This window comes from Acomys russatus, chromosome 5 (assembly GCF_903995435.1).
Source record: "Acomys russatus chromosome 5, mAcoRus1.1, whole genome shotgun sequence".
NCBI lineage: Eukaryota > Metazoa > Chordata > Mammalia > Rodentia > Muridae > Acomys > Acomys russatus.
Genome location: NC_067141.1, coordinates 56,679,776 through 56,700,027, shown reverse-complemented (window position 1 = coordinate 56,700,027; position 20,252 = coordinate 56,679,776). Strand labels below are relative to the sequence as shown.

Genomic DNA, 20,252 nt, shown 5'->3' with positions numbered 1-20,252 from the left:
GTCTTGTCATAACTACACCTCAGTGGGGGCGTCAGGCTCTAGACAGTGCCCTGCAACAACTGACACTCCAGGGAGCCTGGTAGGTGTGGGAGCCAGTCTGGAAGACCTCATGAAGGAATGTGATGCTGATGTTTGCTATAGAAGGAGAACAAATGAGAAGTAGTGAAGAAAGGCACTTCCAGGGTCAGGGTTATTACTGACAATGATTGGAGAGGTAACTGCTGAAGGCAGGACTTGTAGGTAATAAGGAAGCCTTCTATAGGTCTACAAATGGCGTCAGTGATAGGAATAGGGAGCAATGAGCTGAGAAGACAGAACAGGAAAGACTGATTAGAGGCAAGAAAATGCACACTGAACTCAGCCCTAGCAAGACAGCAAGGGAGATGGCATTCGCCTATGTATGACCATCTATCTGGTATTTAATAATATACAATAAAAATGCCCACTAGTTACAGAAAAGCTACTTTCTCAAGGTAGGTCCCAAATGAAACCCAACGTACTACGTAACTAGGAGTATAGGGATGACAGAAAAGGACTTTCAACTCAACTACATTTACTGTGATGTCTTGATACAGGCGATCGATCCTATTTTAATCTGTACACAGCTTCAAATTGTGGAGTTTCAGGCTTTATTTTTTTAACTCTCTGATTAACTAGAGATTTATTGCGGCTCGAAGTGGCAACCTGCTCTTTGACGCAGAGTGCTCTGAGGTCTCTTCCACTTTAGACTTTTCCATTGGGTTAGCACCTCTGTTTTCTTTGTCTTTTCCATGTGTTTTTTTATGCTGTGGGTTTAAGAGGAGAACTGAAGTCACAATAATATAACATTTACTAGACTTTGTAACGTTTTATTATCAAAGTTCTTTGCATTTACAGGCAAAAGTTTAAATTAAAAACCCAAAAGCTCAGCACAAATTTGGGCCAACTTAAAAAAAAAACCAAAACCAAACAAACAAAAAACTAAGTATAGTCTTCTTTATTTTACCAGTAATGGAAATAGAAAGATTTGGGGAGGGGGGCGCAGGAGGAGACAGGGTTTTTCTATGTGTAGCCCTAGCTATCCTGGAACTTGCTCTGTAGACCAGGCTGGCCTCAAACTCACAGAGACCTGCCTGCCTCCGCCTCTGAGTGCTAGGATTAAAGGCATGCGCCACCACCACCTAGCAAGAAATATTACTTTCTTACATTATTTTCTAAAACATAATTTTACAAGTTTTCCTTTAAGAAAGTGGTTCAACAGCAAGTGGTTCTGCCCCCTAGTGGACATATGCCAATGTCCTGAGATATTTTAGGTTAGTTCAAATATGGAAGGCCCCAGCTCCAGTAAGAATTGGCCTTGGATGGAAGTGTTCAACCTGAAGGGAAGCCGGCCACAACACAAAATTACCCAGTTTAAAATGTCAGTAGTGCTGCCTAGAAAAAGCTAAATTTGTCACCATGAAAAGACCTTTCATTTATCTTCTATTGAAAATGTGGAGCTGGGACTGCAGAGATGGCTCAGAGGTTAAGAGCACTGGCTATTCTTCCAAAGGTCCTGAGTTCAATTCCCAGCAACCACATGGTGGTTCATAACTTCCATCTCATCTGTAATGAAATTGGGTGCTCTTTTCTGCCCTGCAGGCAGAATACTATATAAATAATAAATAAAAGCTGGGTGGTGGTGACGCACACCTTTAATCTCAACACTCGGGAGGCAGAAACAGGCACATCTCTGAGTTTGAGGCCAGGCTTATTTACTATGCGAGTTCCAGGACAGCCAAGGCTACACACCACATGGAGAAATCCTGTCTCAAAAAATAAACCCAAAAAACAAAACAAAACAACCCCTTTTAAATCCTTTAACCTTCAAAATGTGATGGATAGAGAGGGACACCAGGGCCTACTGGGTAAAGGTACAAATAGGAGTGAAATAATAGCTCCTACAGTAAGAGGTAGAAATGAGACAAAAGATTACTTAAAATTACTTGCTAAGTTATAGATGACGCCAGATTTTACCTTTGTGTATTCTATAGAGGACTCCTTCATCGATATCAGGCTATGTACACAACTTAAATAAAAGTCGAGCAATTAGAAAGGAACAGCTGAGTTCTGTTGTTGTTGTTCTGTACCAAGAATACTGTGTTCTTGTAACTGCCTGGTTTGGTTTGTTTTGAAAGCCAGCTCTTGTTTTGTTAGCCTCGGCCTCACAAGGGTCGGGACCCCAGGTGTGCATCACCATGCCTAGCTAGGCTAAGATGTGGGAGGAGGGGTAGGGGAATCGTTATCAGGTACCTGGAAGAATGGAACACCACCACTGGAAGGACAGTCCACACTGGTCTGTACAGATTTCTCCTCACTTAAAACTTCTACAGGACACTCCTCCAGAGCCTCCTCTTCATCCATGTCCTAAAATAAGAAGCTGGATGAATGAGTAAGTCCATGGCCGGGTCATCACACAGAGCAGGATGGGGTAGGGCATGCTTTACAATCCCAGCACCGAGGAGGCAGAGGCTGGGGGATTGCTACAAATTGAACCTTGTGGTGGTCTACACAGTAAGCTCCAGGACAGCCAGGGAAAAACAAACAAACATCATCATAAAGGCAATTTTCCTCTTTGAATATGATTTCATATGCATTATATGAAAGTTAAACTTTGATAATTAGTAGAAAAACTATAAAATATAATGTATTGGCTTGTACTTATTCTCTAACTTAATTTTTTTTAAGGTGTATCTATTTATTATATATACAGTGCTCTGCCTGCATGTGTGCCTGCACGCCAGAAGATCACATTATAGATGATTGTGAGTCACCATGTGGCTGCTGGGAACTGAACTCAGGACCTCTGGAAGAGCAGCCAGTGCTCTCAGCCTCTGAGCCATCTCTCCAACCCCTATTCTCTAATTTCTTAACTTCTAATTTATTAACTACATAGCACAAATGGTAGGTTTGATTATCTTGCTTCTAATTGCAGTTTCATCTTTGTAACCTGACACAAAACAATTCTTATTTTGTACATTTTTTTCCCCCAAAACAGGGTTTCTCTATGTAGCCCTGGCTGTCCTAGACTCACTCTGTAAAACAGGCTGGCCTCAAACTCACAGCGATCTGCCTGCCCCTGCCTCCCGAGTGCTGGGATTAAAGGCGTACACCACCACGCCTGGCTATTTTGTCCATTTTTAACATGTACAATATAGTAGTAGCAATCCACAGGGTTATTGAAAGGGTTAAGTTATACATGTGAAGAACTTAGAACAGTGTGTGGCATGCAGAAACGGCTTAAACATTGGCTTTTTCTTATTATCATCTACTAGCCTAATAGTTCAAAATTAAATATTTATTTATTTATTATTATGTATACAGTGCTCTGCCAGAAGAGGGCATTGGATCACATTATAGATGGTTGTGAGCCACCATGTGGTTACTGAGAATTGAACTTATGACCTCTGGAAGAGCAGTCAGTGCTCTTAACTCCTGAGCCATCTCTCCAGCCCCAGTTCAAAATTAATGAGCTTAAAAGAAAGGCTTAAAAGTCAGTAAGTCGGGGCTGGAGAGATGGCTCAGTGGTTAAGTGTGCCACCTGTTCTTCCAGAGGTCCTGAGTTCAATTCCTAGCAACCACATGGTGGGTCACAACCACCTATGATGAGATCTGATGCCCTCTTCTGGCCTGCAGGTGCACATACATGCAGACAGAACACTGTATACTTAATAGATACATAAATCTTTAAAAAAAAAAAAAAAAAAAAGGTCAGTAAGTCTCATAGAAACAGCGTAAGGCTGAAGAGTAAAGAGTAACATTTGTTTCGTGACATCAACCTCCTCAAGAGTTTCCAGGGATGATGACCCAGAGGGTCAAGCAGTTGCTGACCAGATTTTGGACCCCCAGCACCCACCTAACTGTATGTGGGTGTGGCCACCCACCTGTAATCCTAGCACTTGGGAGAGCTGGTACCTGGCAGCTCTGGGTTCAGATGAGACTCTTAATATATGCAGTGGAGAGCAACTAAGGGAGGCCCCCAAAGACAAGCTCCTGCCTCCACACACATGCACACATTTTGTATGCACACCACAAGCACATGTGTACACTCACACATGCAAAACTAAGTAAGAGTTTGTGGGAAGGTTGTAAAACTACATTTTGAGTGTTACCTGACTGCTCTCTTTGTTGTCTTCTGAGCAGTTCACCATCACCAACAGCTTGGGCTGTTTCTTTTGCAGCTGATCGAGGAGCTGTTCCCGGGGCTCAGTTCTCACCAGTGTTGATGGATATAAATAATTTTTCCTCTCTGGTGTCAAACCTTTATAGAAGACATTTAAAAAGCAGAGGAAATATGAAATCAAGCATGAAATATAAATTTTAAAATTATGCTAAAGTGAATACTTTCAAGAGAATTGTCTTCCAAAAACAGAAATGATTCCATTCATCTTTTTCCACCTGCCAGGCACACACTAGTTGAGGCCTATATTTTTTTCATGCAGTAATTGATCTTTAATAGATCTGACAATTGTCAAAAGTCATCCTCCCTCCAATAATGGGAAGCTTCCATTTCTAAAATGTACAAAAGATGTGTTAGGCTAAGGAATGAATTTGGGGTATTCTAAGAAATGGAATTTAAAAAAAAAAAGAAAGAAAGAAAGAAATGGAATTAAGTCTGTTTTACCAACTTTGAAAGGAGTAACCATTTCATTGCAAATTTGGTGTGCCTAGCTCTTAAGCAGTTATATTTCTTTATAAGGGGCTTGCTTTTTCACTTAACATCCCATTTTCATTGATAGTTAACAATGAATCTGAAAGATCAAAGAAATTAAATAAACCAATGCTCTTTAGTACAAACTCTTTATAATTCTTTTAAAAGGAAATTCTGAAGCTGGGTGTAGTGGCGCACGCCTTTAATACCAGCACTCAATAGACAGAGGCAGGGAGAGCTCTGTGAATTTGAGGGCAGCCTGGTTTACAAGGCAAGTCAAGGACAGTCAAGGCTACAGACATAGAAACCCTATCTCAAAAAACACCAAAAGAGTAAGAGAGATAATTTATATGCCACACACACACACAAAAAAAAACATTCAAAAAGCTGTACAATTGAATGACTTTACAATGACTTATAATCCAACAAAGAGGCAACTATTAATCTGTATAAAAGAGCTTATTTCTGGGGCATGGTGGCACACGCCTTTAATCCCAGCACTAGGGAGGCAGAGCAGGTGGATCGCTGTGAGTTCGAGGCCAGCCTGGTCTACAAAGTGAGTCCAGGAGAGCCAAGTATACACAGAGAAACCCTGTCTTGGAAAAAACAAAACAAACAAAACCAAAGCAAGTCCAGGACAGCCAGGACTGCAAGAGAAACCAAAGGCGACAACTTAGTTTTTCTGCTCAACTACTGCTTTTGGTATGAAAACATCCTGTTGGACATAATGCTGACTAAATAGTTGGTAAATTTCATTTGTTTTTAAAATGCTTTTTGGGTGTGGTTTGAGATAGGTGCTCTTGTAGCCCAGGCTAGCCTCAAGCTTACTATGTAGCTAAAGATGCTCCTGATCACCCTACTTATACCTCCTGAGTACTCTTATGGAAGTGTGCACCATCACACCCAACAATTAATTTTTTTCTTTTTCATCAGGGTCTTGCTATATAGCCCAGGATGGTCTCCAAGTAATTCTCTTTTCTCAGCCTCCTGAGGAAAATAAATTATAGAATTTCATAAATATTCAGATAGCTGGCCTGTTTATATGCATGCTTTTAAGCCACACCAGACTAAAAATGTCTTCTTAACAAAGAAATTTTATTCTATTGTGCCCAAATTTCTAGGACTATACCACTGAAAAGAAGTCAGCTAAGACTCAATTTTTTAAAAAAAAAATTTTTTAAAGATTTTATTTATTTGTTTTGTGTATGAGTGCATCTGCATGTACACGTACAGGCCAGAAGAGGGCATCAGATTCTAGTAAATACGGTTGTGAGCCACCAAGTGGTTGCTGGAAACTCAGGACCTCTGGAAAAGCAGACAGTGTTCTTATCCACTGAGCCATCTCTCCAGCCCCTGGATTAAGATTATTTTAGTGGGGAGCTGAAGAGATGGCTTAGTGGTTAAGCACGCCACCTGCCCTTCCAGAGGTCCTGAGTTCAATTCCCAGGAACCACATGGTGGCTCACAGCCATCTGTGATGAGATCTGGCGCCCTCTTCTGCTGGTGTGCAGGTCCACATGCAGGCAGGACGCTGCGTGCATCATCGTCAAGTTCTTTTTAGCGGTCTAAATTTCTTCTTCCTCTTCTTTTTCTTCTCTTTGGTTTTTCGAGATAGGGTTTCTCTGCGTAGCCTTGGCAGCCCTGGACTCACTTTGTAGACCAGGCTGGCCTAGAACTCTGCACATATCCACCCATCTCTGCCCCCACAGAAGTAAAATCAATCTTAAAAAACAAAAATGAAATACCTGTTGGGGTATCTAATTTCAGATCCTGTTGCAGGAAGCAATTAAGCTTTGTTAAGCCAGCTTTTATGGTTTCATCAAGCTCTTCGCTTCCTGCTCTTAGTTTTTCCTCATCAGCAGTTATCTGAATAACAAAGGAACCATGCTGGTTCTCAACAGCGGCTGTGTGTCCTCTGAGCTTTTCAGTGATCTCTGACTTGGAAGCCTCGCAACATCCATTTACAAACTGTAAAGGATACAAACAAGCTTTCATTACAAAATTAGTCCATGTACCATTGTTATTACCTTGAAACTTTGCATAATACACATGTGCTAAGCCCCTGTCTTCACGGTCCGACATGGGCACTGGGGACCTGAGGGATGCCCAGCCAATAAGCCATCTCTCTCACTACTCATTCTTTATGCACATACACCTGCAGGCCAGAAAAGGGTTTCAGATCTCATTATAGATGGTTGTAAGCCATCAAGTTCTGGTCAACTCTACCTCTATACCAGGTTTTCCTTTGTTTATATTCTTCTTAAAACAGTCTTAGGACTGTGTAGTACAGACTAGACTCATCAAACCCTAAATCTCTCCAGGCCTCTGGCTCCATGTCCAGCTTCTAAGCATGCAGCCTCAGTTTAACTCCCAGAACCTATGTAAAAGTGGAAGGAGTTTTACTATGACATACATGCCCCCACATCGAGCACACAGACACAATAATAATACTTTTAAGGGGCCAGAGAGGCGGCTTAGTAGTTAAGAGCCCTTGCCGTTTATCTACACCACTCACATTAGGTTTCCAGAACCCGTGGCAGGGACCTCACAACTGCCTGGGACTCCAAATAAAATACAACTTTTATACGAAAGAGTATCTATCCTTCCCTAATGAGACTGACCAGTCAAAAACAAAAATAAAAAACAAAATAGGAAGAAATAGTAAATTAGCCTTGAGGCCTAGAAGACATATGCTAAAACATGAATCAAGATCATGTATAACCATAGCAAGCATTATACTTAAAAGCTTAAGTCATTCATTATATCTTAAAAGATTATATAATGCTTTTAAAGACCTATTTATTTGTTTGTTTGTTTATTTATTTATTATGTATACAGTCCTCTGCCTGAAGGTACAACTGCATGCCAGAAGAGGGCATCAGATCTCATTATAGATGGTTGTGAGCCACCATGTGGTTGCTAGGAATTGAATTCAGGACCCCTGGAGGACCAGTCTGTGCTCTTAAAACTCTGAGCCCTTTCTCCAGCCCTATATAATGTTTTACTGTTTTGTTTTGTTTTTACATGGCAACTCATTCTGTAGACCAAGCTGGCCTCAAACCCACAGACATATACCTGCCTTTGCCTGCTGAGTGCCAAGATTAAAGGTGTATGCCAGTATGCCCAGTTTATATAATGTTTTAAAATCAATTCTAAGTCTAGAATATTTTCATTTCTGATTATAGCTATTCTCCCTAAAATTAGTTCCAGGTACAGACATATTACCTCCATTAAGTTCTGAAGTTCCTCCTTCCTCTTGCTTAAGCAGGATGACCACTGATCAGAAAAGTTAACTGTGCTTGTGTGCAGGGTCTTACAACTCTGCGTGGTCCTCTGAGATACAGTTTCCAGGTTGCTGCTGAGTGAACTGCAATGTCCTACAGACTCTTCCACCAACTGTGTGCCTTCTTGGTGAAAGTGTATGAGTTCTTGTAATAATCCATCAGAATCAGCACTAATTTTTTTACTGTGACCTGTTGTTTTGTTGATTATATCTTTAGACTTCCTGTTAGGAAACAAAAAACAAACAAACAAACAAAAAAAACCAGAATAACCATGAGTTCGATGCTAGACTGGTCTACAAGTCAAGGTCCAGGGCAATGTGAGCTTAGAGTGAGGCCTCAAATAACCAAACACCAAAACACCTCCTAGCTATCTGAAAATCAGTCACTCATGGAGAAGCAGAAAAGCCACAGGTCAATGAGAAAGGCAATCAACAGATGTCAACGAGAGCACTCCCATTGTTATCTGGCAAACATTTTACAGAAATTTTCATTAAAATGTCTCAAAAAGCAACTAAAAACCCCGAGCCTGTCAGCCCTGGGGAGCGGAGGCAGACCTGCTTTAGAGGCCCTGGAGTGCGGTCCTGTCTCCGGACTGGAGGGGAGGAAAGAGTGTACTTACACATGCATACAAAAATAAAGGTGAACGAGTCACAGATTTACCTATAAGAAACCAGAAGTCTTTGTACTATTTGAAGCTTTTCTTCCTTTTAAAATCATTCCAAGCTTACAGAAGACTTTAGAAGAAGTTAAAGAGTCTTACCGCTCTGTATTTTCTTGAATACTGCTCAGTGGTTTCTGGATGTTTTCACACTTCTTCTCCAAAGCACAGAATCTCTCTGCCCAACTGTTGATTAACTGGCAAAGTTCCTGTAAGAAACATGGAGGAAGAGAAAGGCTTGAAATGCTAATATTCAAATGGTTGTTTTCTGTATATGAGTGGTAACATGGTCATGCAGGTAAAAATTTACATTCGTTTTGAGGTTTTTGTTTGTTTGTTTGTTTGTTTGTTTGTTTCTCTGTGTAACAACCCTGGCTGTCCTCAGATTCACAGAGATCCACCTGTCTCTGCCTCCTGGGTGCTGGGATTAAAGGTGTGTACTACCACTACCTGGCTTACATTTGTTTTTGTTTTTGACAGGTCTCATAATGTAGCTCAGGTTGGCCTCCAATTTGCTTGGGTGACCCTGCCTTAACCACTCTGTGCTGCGGGTATGAGTACACAACAACTCACTAAGCTGAGCTATATACATTCTTGACAAGACATTTTTAATTTCACCTCTAACACAGAGGAAAGCCCTGAAAGGAACATTAAAAGGAATACTTTAGGACTTTTAAAAGAGAGTAAAGAATTAACAACAACAAAAAAGGTTTTCTGCAATTTTTTTAGAGAAAGGGTCTCACTAGGTATAACCAAAGAGTGTAATCCTACAGTAGTGGGCTCATGTACCAAAGCATAATAGACTGGAGATGGGTGTGGTAGAACATGCCTGTAATCAAAGGATGCAGGAGGCAGAGGTAGGAACCAATGATGCAGCAATACTGAGAGAAGACAGGGTTGCTATATCAAAGATAGTAACTAAGCATGGCACATAGGGGAAAACCATGCAACATTTTCACTTTACATGTTATATAGCACCTCCTATTTTCCCCCCCCTTTCTTCAAGACAGGGCTTCTCTGTGTCGCCTTGGCTGTCCTGGACTCACTCTGCAGACCAGGCTAGCCTTGAACTCTGTGATCCACCTGCCTCTGCCTCCCGAGTGCTGGGATTATATAGACATGGGCCACCACACCCGGCCCCCAGCCTCCTAATTTAAAGGCATGTTTTCTATTCTTTTTATCTTGCCGGGAGGAAAGGACCGTTTTGTTTCTCATGATGTGGTTAAGCACAGAGTCGCATATGCAACAATTTCTCAAATACTGACTAATCTAAAGAGGTATTCTTTTTGTTTTGTTTTTCAAGACAGAGTTTCTCTGTGTAGCCCTGGCTGTCCTGGACTCACTTTGTAGACCAGGCTGGCCTCAAACTCAGAAATCCACCTGCCTCTGCCTCTGCCTTCCAAGTGCTGAGATTAAAGGTGTGCGCCACCACGCCCAGTTAAAAGAGATTTTCTTAAGCCATGTAGTGGTGTCCTACAACTTTAATCCCAGCACTCAGGAAGCAGAGGCAGGAAAATCTCTTGAGTTCAAGGGCAGCCTGGTCCACAAGTGAGTTCCAGGACAGCCAAGCTACACAGAGAAACCTTGTCTCCAAAACAATGAAAAAAAAAAAAAAAAAAAAAAAAAAAAAAGGCACCCCCCCCAAGAAGTATTCTCAATTATTTTACACAAATGACCATCAGAAACAAAGTGGTGTGGTGACCTCAGCTCTCCATAGTTTTGTAGAATTCAGACCATGTGACATAAATTATAAAATTCATTAAGGCAATAGAGATGTCAGTTAAGAGACCTGAGAGAGCTGGAGAGCTGGCTCACAGGTTAAGAGCGCTGACTGCTTTTCCACAGGCCCTGAGTTCAATTCCCAGCAACCACTTGGTGGGTCACAACCATCCATAATGTGATCTGATGCCCCACTCTGGCCTGAAGGTATATGTACATACAGGCAGAGCACTGTATACATAATAAATAAATAAATAAATATGTCTTTGTGATACCTGAGAATGGGTTTCCTTTGTTGGGGAGGAGGAGAGAGAGATACCTGAGAATGAGTTTCCTTTATTGCCTTCAGGTCTTCATTTAGGTCTCCACAAAGCTTCTGCGAATCAGCCAAGGAAGAAATTGTATGTTCTTGGAGTTCATGTAGATTGTTACACAATACACTGAGGAAACTGTCTATTTCTCTTTTTTGATCTTCTATCTTTGAAGAAAAAAATATTAATTTCTTTTGAAGTAACTAATCAAATCAAATTTAAGGCATCAAGAAGATAACATATGTACCTTTTCAGCCACTGTAAATGATGTCTTGAAAATATGTTGCAGTTGCCTATTGATGTTCAAGATGGAAACCACACTAGGGGCTAAGATGGACTTCAGGGAAGCGAGAAGGTCAGTCACAAGTTCATTCTGGTTAAAAATAAATAAATTAAAACAAATCCTTAAAAATATTTCCATAAAAATAAATAAATAAATAAATAAATAAATAAATAAATAAATAAAAGTTTTCATTCCCATTAACCTGACTGATATATCTCAGATATTTAGCAACCAAAAACCCACATTCAAAATTCTGAATTGACAAATGAACCAGGGCTAGTAAGATGTCACAGCAGATAGGGGTGGTCTGCCTGGCATATGATCCTGGGAACCCACATGCTCACTCTCGTAAATTGCCCTCTAACTTCCACATGCAAGCCATGTGCACATGCACATACATTCACAAAATATTACAAAGTTTAGGACAAGGACAAAGACAAAGTAGATATAACATAATTAGATGAATGACTTTTTGTTTGTGGCTGAGACATGTCCTCATAACCCAGGCTGGGCTGGTAATCTTTACACAGCCTACACTGGCCTCAGATTCATGAGCCCCTTGCCTCAACCTCCCAAGTACTGAAATTACTGGTGTGTACCACCATGCCTGCAGTATTTCTATAGGGAGAAAAGTTTTAAAAGTAAGTCTTCGTGGGGCTTAGTCGAGTAAATCTAATGCAAAGAATTACACAATGTGTTCCTAGATTCTACGTGTTGTTTTTCATAAATTACTACTACATTTTATCTCATGCTATTACCACCATATATTATTTAAGTTGAGCCAGCAAGACAGCTCAATGGGTAAAGCATTTATTGTGCAAGCCTGGTGACCTGCACTTGACCCCAGAACTTACAGTGGAAGGCCTATAAAAATTTATCCTCTGACCTCACACACGTAGCATATGCCCGCACTCAACTTCACACCCCCACATTAAAAAAAATGCTTGGTCATTTGTGCTAAATTAAAACAAACCAGCTACCCACTATCTCCACTGGGTTAACTAGCCCCAGCTCTGGGGAAGATGGGGATTCATCAATTTCTAGACCAAATAATAGATCACAAGTCTCCTGAATCCACCCCAGCTGCTCTGCGGTGACGAGAAGGCTCATTAATAACTGCTACTCTTTCGTTAGTGACAGGTCTTCATGTAGCTTTGAACTCACTAAAAACCAAGGATGATACTGAATTCCTGATCCTCTCGCTCCTTCTCTCTTCCTCAAAAAACAAAACACCAAAAAGGTGTGTGCTGCCTCCAGCTTGCAATCATAGAAATTACACCCAGGAGGACCTAGCGGCTTAACTACTCCTACCCTCAACTACATAAATGAGTAGAAACAGGTTCAAAGTGTAGCCAGACCCTCTTAGAAATCAGTCTGTCTGTGAGGGGGAAACAACCCCAAAGCCCTGCAAACATGTGCAGCAAAGCTCGGGCTGAAAGAGCATGTCATGAGGACTGGTCACCCCGGGAAGACATCAGAGGTTACTAACAATCAATCCTTGCAGCACAGTTTTACTCTGGGCTGCCAACGACTGCTCTTCCAATAGCATATCAGAAATCTGAGAAACACGAGCTGACACATTTTCTGGAATAGACGTGAGAGATTCAAGCGCTGTCGTGGTAATGGTGTCCAATGCAGAGACACTAGAAGACATCAGGTTACCTACAAAACAGAAAGAGATGCAAACTTTGGCATAAATATCTTTAAACGCAGTTAAGACCACTTTCAATAAGTCAAAATCAATCTTTTATTGTCGAGTTCGCAATAACTACATTAAAGAATTGTCTTAGCCGGGCATGGTGGTGCATGCCTTTGATCCCAGCACTCAGGAGGCAGAGGCAGGCAGATTGCTGTGAGTTCAAAGACAGCCAAGGTTAACACAGAGAGACCCTGTCTCAAAAAAAAAAAATAATAATAATAATAATTTTTAAAATTTTGTCTGTGCACTCAAATAAAATGGAGAAGAGAGTATCAGATCCCTTAGAACAAGAATTGCAGACAGTTGTGAACTGCCATGTAAGTCCTAGGAATTAAAACTACACTCTCCAGCCACAATTTACAAATATTTTTTTTAAAAAAATTTTAGGAAGGGATCTAAGAAATTACATAATAATGCCTAGAAGAAATGAGTCAGGTTCAGTGATAAAGAAAAAATGTATTCCTAATGATAATGCTAACTTGATAAATTTTAACTTATTTTATAGAAAACAGTCTAAAATCAAACAACAAACCTCTAAAATTTGTTGTACAGAAAGCAAAAACATGCTGGGTATGGTGGCATCCACCTTTAATCCCAGCACTTGAGAGGCAGAGGCAGGCGGATCGCTGTGAATTCAAGGCTAGCCTGGCCTACAAAGTGAGTTCAGGACAGCCAAGGCTATACAGGGAAACTTTGTCTCGAAAAACTTTTAAAAAAAAAAAAAAAAAAAAAAAAGCATCAATCTAAACAGCTAACATGTTCAATGGGACAGATATTAGAGACACTGTTGCCTGAGTTGTTGAGGTTTTTTTTTGTTTTTTTTTTAAATAGTATAGAGTTTGTTTTGAGATATGTTGGCTCATATCTATAACCCCAGCGCTCAAGCTGAGGCAGGAGGATCACAAATTCAAAGTCGGCTTGGGCTACAGAGTGAGTTTAAGTTCAATTTAGCCAACTTAGTGAGAAGCTGTCTCAAGAACAAAAGACAGATAATTAAAACAAAACAGAACTGTGAAATTGACACATATGAAACTATAAAGGGCTGGGAATTTAGTTCAGTTGCCAGATCGATTGCTTAATGTGCACAAAGCCATGGAGCCCGCCTCTACCATCACATAGAGCCAGTGCAGTAGCACAGGCCTGTAATCCTAGTACTCAAGTTCTCAGAGAGACAGAAGGATTAGACGTTCAAGGCCAGCCTAGGACACCCATGACCCTGCCTCAAAAACAAACAAAAAAGATCAGAAAAGCTGGGTTTAGTGGCACTCTTCCTGTAATCTCAGCACTTAAGAAGCAGAAGCTAGTGTGGGGGGGGGAGGGAGAAAAGGATTGGAGAGAGGGTGAAAAGGGACGAGAGGTGGGAGAAGGGGGAGAAGGGAGGAGAGAAGATAGAAAGAGAAGAAAGCGCATACGAGCTAGCCTGGGCTTCACCAAGCCAGCAGACCTATCTACTTGGCCAATGAGGGATCTGTCTTAAATTCAGTGGAGGGCCAGAGCCACAGTTCAATGACGAAGAGTATTTACAGCCTACAAAGATGGGAGTCTCATTCCTAGCACCCATATCAGAATATAAAATAAAATAATTCACCTGGTGGTGGCAGCACATGCCTTTGATCCCAGCACTCAGGAAGCAGAGGCCAGCCTGGTCTACAAAGTGAGTTAAAGGACAGCCAGGGAGGGCTACACAAAGAAACCCTAAGCAATAACACTTTTTTTGGTTTTTCGAGACAGGGATTCTCTGTGTAGCTTTGGCTGTCCTGGACTCACTTGTAGACCAGGCTGGCCTCGAACTCACAGCGATCCACCTGCCTCTGCCTCCTGAGTGCTGGGATTAAAGGTGTGCACCACCACGCCCGGCTCAGCAATAGCACTTAAGGCTGTTCTCTGACACACATTCACAGGACACACATCAACAGGAATGCTTGAACTTACCAAACAGTGTCTTATGAACTTCTAGCACGGCCTTTTGTTTTGCACTGCCATCCTTAATTAATTCTTCCATATTACTGAACAGACTGTTGAGGTTTTTGCCAAAAATATCCTGAGCGTCAGCATTGTGTTTCTCAATGGCTCTCTTACGGTCGAGTTTAGAATGGAGACCAGACACGTCCCTAGTGGTTTCTTTAACTGTATTAAGCAACTATATGTTTAAAAAACAAACAAAACAAAACAGGTAACATAAAAAGTCTAATCAAATTGCCTGTATTCCATAAGGATGTCTTCCTGATGAGAACTAGACACAAAATTTTGCACTATCAGAAAAGGTTAATCTTATGCTAATGTATCCAGGTGCTCAGGAATACTTAGTCCCCAACAAGCCTCTCTCTCCCAGACAGACAGCCAATGTGCAAAGAAAACTGACATTGCTAATTCATTCCAGTAATTATGTTTGCTAATAAACATTTTTGCCTTTTAGTGTCTCCTCAAAAATATGACCCACGGGCTGGAGAGATGGCTCAGTGGATAAGAGGACTGTCTGCTCTTCCAAAGGTCCTGAGTTCAATTCCCAGGAACCACATGGTGGCTCACAATATATATATATATATATATATATATATATTATATCCTATAAAATGTGATACTTTCATTCCAATTTAAAAAGAAGTATGTCAAATAATAAAATACCATTTCATAAATGGATATAACACTTGGAGTGAATAAATTAAAGTCTTATAATAATCAAAGCTTAAGGAAAGATACTTCTACCCATCCTTCAATATTTTCAATACAAAGGACAAACCTTGCTGGCAGTGTCATGAAGCTTCTCCTCAGTTTTTGCCAAAGCTGAAGAGACATATTCCTCTTTAACAAGTTGTGATTTTGTTTCTTGCAGATGTTTCTGAGTGGTTTCAAGTTCCTGTGTCTTGGTTTGCAGGTCAGATCTACATTGGTCCAGTTCATTTTTACTATCCACAAATAGCCCTGTAACCTGCATATGATAAATACATTAAACAATTCTTTATGAATCAGAAAGAATGCTCTGGCTGGTGAAACATCTTTAGTTAATAAAATCTAGTTAATAAGATTGAGAAAACAAATAAATTGCCCAAAAGTAAAAAGAAAGTTTGCTAGACTGATTAGAACATGTTTAGTGGTATCTGGTCTGTTCCTCTAAAGTTTAATCAAACTTAGATAACAGCTCTAATGTAGTGGTATTAATTTTTCAGGTTCCTCCCAGGACTTCAGTGGACTGCCATTTCCCTCTCAAGTGACTGCATGTTACCCAGAATACCCACCTTACTGAGCTCCTCCTCAAGAACAACGATTTTTTCAGCCAACTCAACAATTTGTTCTTCCTGAACAGTTAATTTTCCATTCATAGCTCTAAAACAAAATTTATACAAATTTAACAGTTAATGTTTTGTTCTAAATCCTACAAAATTCTAGTCTAAATGTATAACAAAATCCAACATGACAGAACCAAAGGATAGCAGCTGTACAATTCATCTCCGCGCTTCCTGCCCTCAGGAGGATACTTAAGTGCTGATAAGTGCAAACTGCAACAAACAAAAGTAGCCTCTTTGGTGGGAGGATTTACCTATTTTTAGTTTACATACAAGTGTTTTGCCTGCATTTATGTCTGTACCACTTTCATACCTGTGCCTGTGGGGCCCAGAAGAGGACATCAAATCCTCCTGCAACTGAACTTACAGTCAGTGTGAGCCACCATGCCAGTGCTAGGAATTGAACCTGGATCATCTGGAGGAGCAGCCATCTCTCCAGCTCCCCCCTGTTTTATAGATGGAGCATTCCTCATTTGACCTGTACCCTGAAACTGAGAGCCTTTATCTGTGAAGGAAAGACATGTGTGTGCAGATCCAACCGGGGATGCTAAGGAGCTGGGGAGTGACTAACGCAGTGACAGGCCCTTGTCAGCACACACAAGAGACTAGATTTGGTCAAGCACCAGAGAATACATATAAAATAACACTTTATGTGAAGACAATAAAAAATGAGAGAGAAAGGAAGCAACACAAAGTAGGGATGGGAGGACTTCAGCTACGTGGCTGCAATCAGTGATGTGTAAGATAAAAATGCCCACCAGTGGAGTAAGAGCTTAAGACTTGAAGACATGAAGCGCTGCAGGAAATTGGTGAGATGAATGACTAACCAGCGGAAGACTGACTGACTCAATGTATGTATACAGAGCAGTACCAACCCTCAGAATCATCCAGGGATGCCACACACACAGTTATGCTAAGACTAGGTGTACAAACACCACTGCTACACTCGTACTAGGCCTTGGGAGATTCACCAGAGCACATTTCTCAGCTTCAGCAGTTTAGGTGCTTTGTGACAGGCAGTTCCTTGTTGAGGGCTACCCTGCATGCTTCGAAATATTCAGTTATAAATCTACTACTTTCTATCTACTAGAGGCCAGCAGCACTCCCCACCCACACCCGTGAGAACCACCAGGATGACCAGGGAGGTCTGTGTGGTGGGAAATGAAGGACGGTTGGCACACTGGGCCTTTGTGTTCTCTAATATTTATGTTAATCAGTTCACATCTGAGCAAAGGTGCTTAAAATGGTGCTGCTATGAAACAACCATTCCCATGTGCTATGCCCATGTTTCCTTCAGGATGCAGGAAGATGATGTGACGGCCTGATCAAAGGATGGATGACTACTCTGCCCATCCCAGAAGCAAAGTATACATCTTTTTCTTAAAAAAAAAAAACAAAAAAACGAACAGTAGCCAGGTGTGGTGGTGCACAGGCCTTTAAGCCCAGTACTTGGGAGGCAGAGGCAGGCAGATCACTGTGAGTTCAAGGCCAGCCTGGTCTACAAAACTAGTCTAGTACTGCCAAGATGACACAGAGAAACCCTGTCTCAAAAAACAAAAAACAAACAAACAAAAAAACAATGACAAAAACAAACAAACAAACAAACAAACAAACAAAACAGAAAAAAATAGGGCTGTATTACCCTAAATATGTTTGCTGGTTAGAACATATTAAAATGTATTTACTTGCCTCTAATATTGAACATCTTGTGCTTTTTTTTTTTTTTTTGGCTTTTCAAGACAGGGTTTCTCTGTTACATAGAGCCCTGGCTGTCCTAGACTTGCTTTGTAGACTAGTCTGGCCTCAAACTCACAGGTCCGCCTGCCTCTGCCTCTGCCTCTGCCTCTGCCTCCCGAGTGCTGGGATTACAGGAGTGTGCCACTATGCCCGGCTAAGGCCCTACTTCTAAGTGTAGGAAATTCTCACAGGTCTTGGGGTTGGATTTGGCCGTGGGGTACAAGTGACAAAACAAGATCCATGAAAACAAACTAAACTTTTGGTGCATGGAATTGAAATTTTAAATAGAGACCACAATTTTTTATAATCTTTGTTAAATACATACTGTGAAAACCTATGTTTTTGTTCTAATGAATGGAGAAAACATAAGAAAAGTTAGATGAATCACACGGTGGTGGTGGTACACGCCTTTAATCCCAGCACTTGGGAGACAGAGGCCAGCTGGTCTACAGAGTAATTCCAGAACAGCCAGGGCTACACACAGAAAATGTGTCTCAAAAAACTTTAAAAAAAAAAAAAAATCAGAAGGATCTGTTACTGCATTTTTCTTTTTCTTTCTTTCTCTCTCTCTCTCTCTTTTTTTTTTTTTTTTTTTTTTTTTTTGGCTTTTTTCGAGACAGGGTCTCACTGTGTAGTCCTGGCTGTTGGCTGTCCTGGACTCACTCTGTAGACCAGGCTGGCCTCGAACTCACAGCAATCCGCCTGCCTCTGCCTCCCAAGTGCTGGGATTAAAGGCCTGCTTCCATTACCGCCCAGCCTGTTACTACATTTTTAAAATGTTGAATTTTTTTTTTTAAAGACTAGAAGTTTACGTTGCATTTTTATTTTTTTAAAGATTTATTTATTTATTACATATACAATGCTCTGACTATATGTATGCCTGCACACCAGAAGAGAGCACCAGATCTCATCATAGATGGTTGTGAGCCACCATGTGGTTGCTGGGAATTGAACTCAGGACCTCTGGAAGAACAGACAGTGCTCTTAACCTCTCCAGCCTCTAAAATGTTGAATTTGACTGTGCTTTAATTACAATAATAAAACTGAGGTTCTTTTAGTGGCAATACTGATTTTTGTTTGTTTTTTGAGACAGGGTTTCTCTTGTAATCCTGGCTGTCCTGGACGCGCTCTGTAGACCAGGCTGGCCTCAAATTTACAGAGCTGCCTGCCTCTGTCTCCCGAGTGCTGGGATTATAGACATGTACCACCATGCCCAGCTCCTGATTTATTTATTTTTAAATGATAAAGATAACACTATATTGATTACTTACTACAGGAAGAAAAATAAATGTCAAAAAATTAATAAATAAAAAGAAACCAACGCACAATATTCATCTGAAGCAATACAGTAGTTGAGTAAGCACTTGTTTCAAGAGCTCACATTTTCCATCTTGTGTGGGTGAGATCACCCAGCATCCCATGCTCAGGAAGGTTGGGGTGAGAGTTTTAGAACATTTAATATACCTGATTGTGATTTGATTTATGACGTAAGAAGAAATGCCAGGTGGCCTGCAGTCTTAGTGAGCTTAATTCAGATCCTATTAAACTGCAAGCCCTGCAAAGTCCTGGCTGCATTTTATAGTGCTCTCTCTGGAAACTTCCACATCACGGCGTCTTATCAACTGTGCTCAGGGACTGGAGCAGCAGGGAGCTATGGAGAAGACCTGAGCCACAGCCCCAGGCTCTGGGGACCGTGTGTTCTCAGAATCCTTCAGGCTCACTCAGGAACCAGGTGTCTCCCAAGTCACAGGGAATTATGCATGGATTCTATGAGAAAACATCACACACACACCCTTTTGAGACAGGGTGTATCAGGAAATTTTATAAGCTTTCTTTATTTATAGGGTAATGGATGTACCCTCCCCCCAAATAATAATAATAATAATAATAATAATAATAATAATAAAAAGGCAAAATGAACTGGGAAAGGTCAGGTTTTAAGAATCTTTTTCTTCCTCATGACAAATTTCTCAAAGCCATTTTATTGCAAACTAGATTTTCATTAAAAAAAAAAAAAAACTACCATGTTGTAACTTTAATATTTAAGTTCTGCTTCATGCTACCTTTCATCTGTATTTCAAATCTTCACAGGGCTATTTCATTTCATAGACTTGAATGACACATTGTTTCTCGACTTCCATCTGCTCAAGTTAAATGTTAAAGAGTGTTATGTGACGTTCATCCAGTAAAGTCTTTGATTAAAACAAACAAGAGGCCTGGATATTGCTGAGCATCCTCTAGGGGGCAATGAACCTCCTTCTTGAGAGCCAGGGGCCTGCGCCAGCCTCCCGTGAACTTCAGCTTCCCTCTTGCTATAAACACAATGCACAGTGAGGCAGTGAGTGGTGACGGTGGCCCTTAGCAGGTAAAGCCAGAGTAACCAAATGCTAACAGAGCACTGGGTGAGTCTCCTCAGAAGGACTCAACCACGGGAACCATGGGGTGACAGCTCGGACAACTCCAGGTACCACCTTTTACAGTCCAGTCAACCCACTGTGGGTTGATGCCAACTACAAGTCACTAGACATTTGAGGAAATAAACACAAATGACAGAAGCTACCACAGAAAGTAATAAGGATCCTGAAAACTTTAAAAATACCAACAATTT

General features: G+C 41.0%; 1 protein-coding gene across 1 annotated transcript in view; it reads right to left on the bottom strand.

The window, feature by feature from the left end:
* Window positions 1-508: 508 nt before the first annotated feature.
* Window positions 509-20,252, bottom strand: part of Kif11 (kinesin family member 11) — a 44,076-nt gene continuing 24,332 nt past the window's right edge. The window contains exons 11-23 of the mRNA XM_051146400.1: window positions 15,860-15,947; window positions 15,364-15,552; window positions 14,556-14,763; window positions 12,414-12,586; window positions 10,889-11,014; window positions 10,650-10,808; window positions 8,714-8,820; window positions 7,895-8,174; window positions 6,415-6,637; window positions 4,136-4,279; window positions 3,063-3,070; window positions 2,272-2,385; window positions 509-785 (exon numbers count right to left, since the gene is read on the bottom strand). Coding sequence (XP_051002357.1) covers window positions 654-785; window positions 2,272-2,385; window positions 3,063-3,070; window positions 4,136-4,279; window positions 6,415-6,637; window positions 7,895-8,174; window positions 8,714-8,820; window positions 10,650-10,808; window positions 10,889-11,014; window positions 12,414-12,586; window positions 14,556-14,763; window positions 15,364-15,552; window positions 15,860-15,947 — 1,951 coding nt within the window. The 3' untranslated portion in view covers window positions 509-653. The remainder of the gene's footprint in view (window positions 786-2,271; window positions 2,386-3,062; window positions 3,071-4,135; window positions 4,280-6,414; window positions 6,638-7,894; window positions 8,175-8,713; window positions 8,821-10,649; window positions 10,809-10,888; window positions 11,015-12,413; window positions 12,587-14,555; window positions 14,764-15,363; window positions 15,553-15,859; window positions 15,948-20,252) is intronic.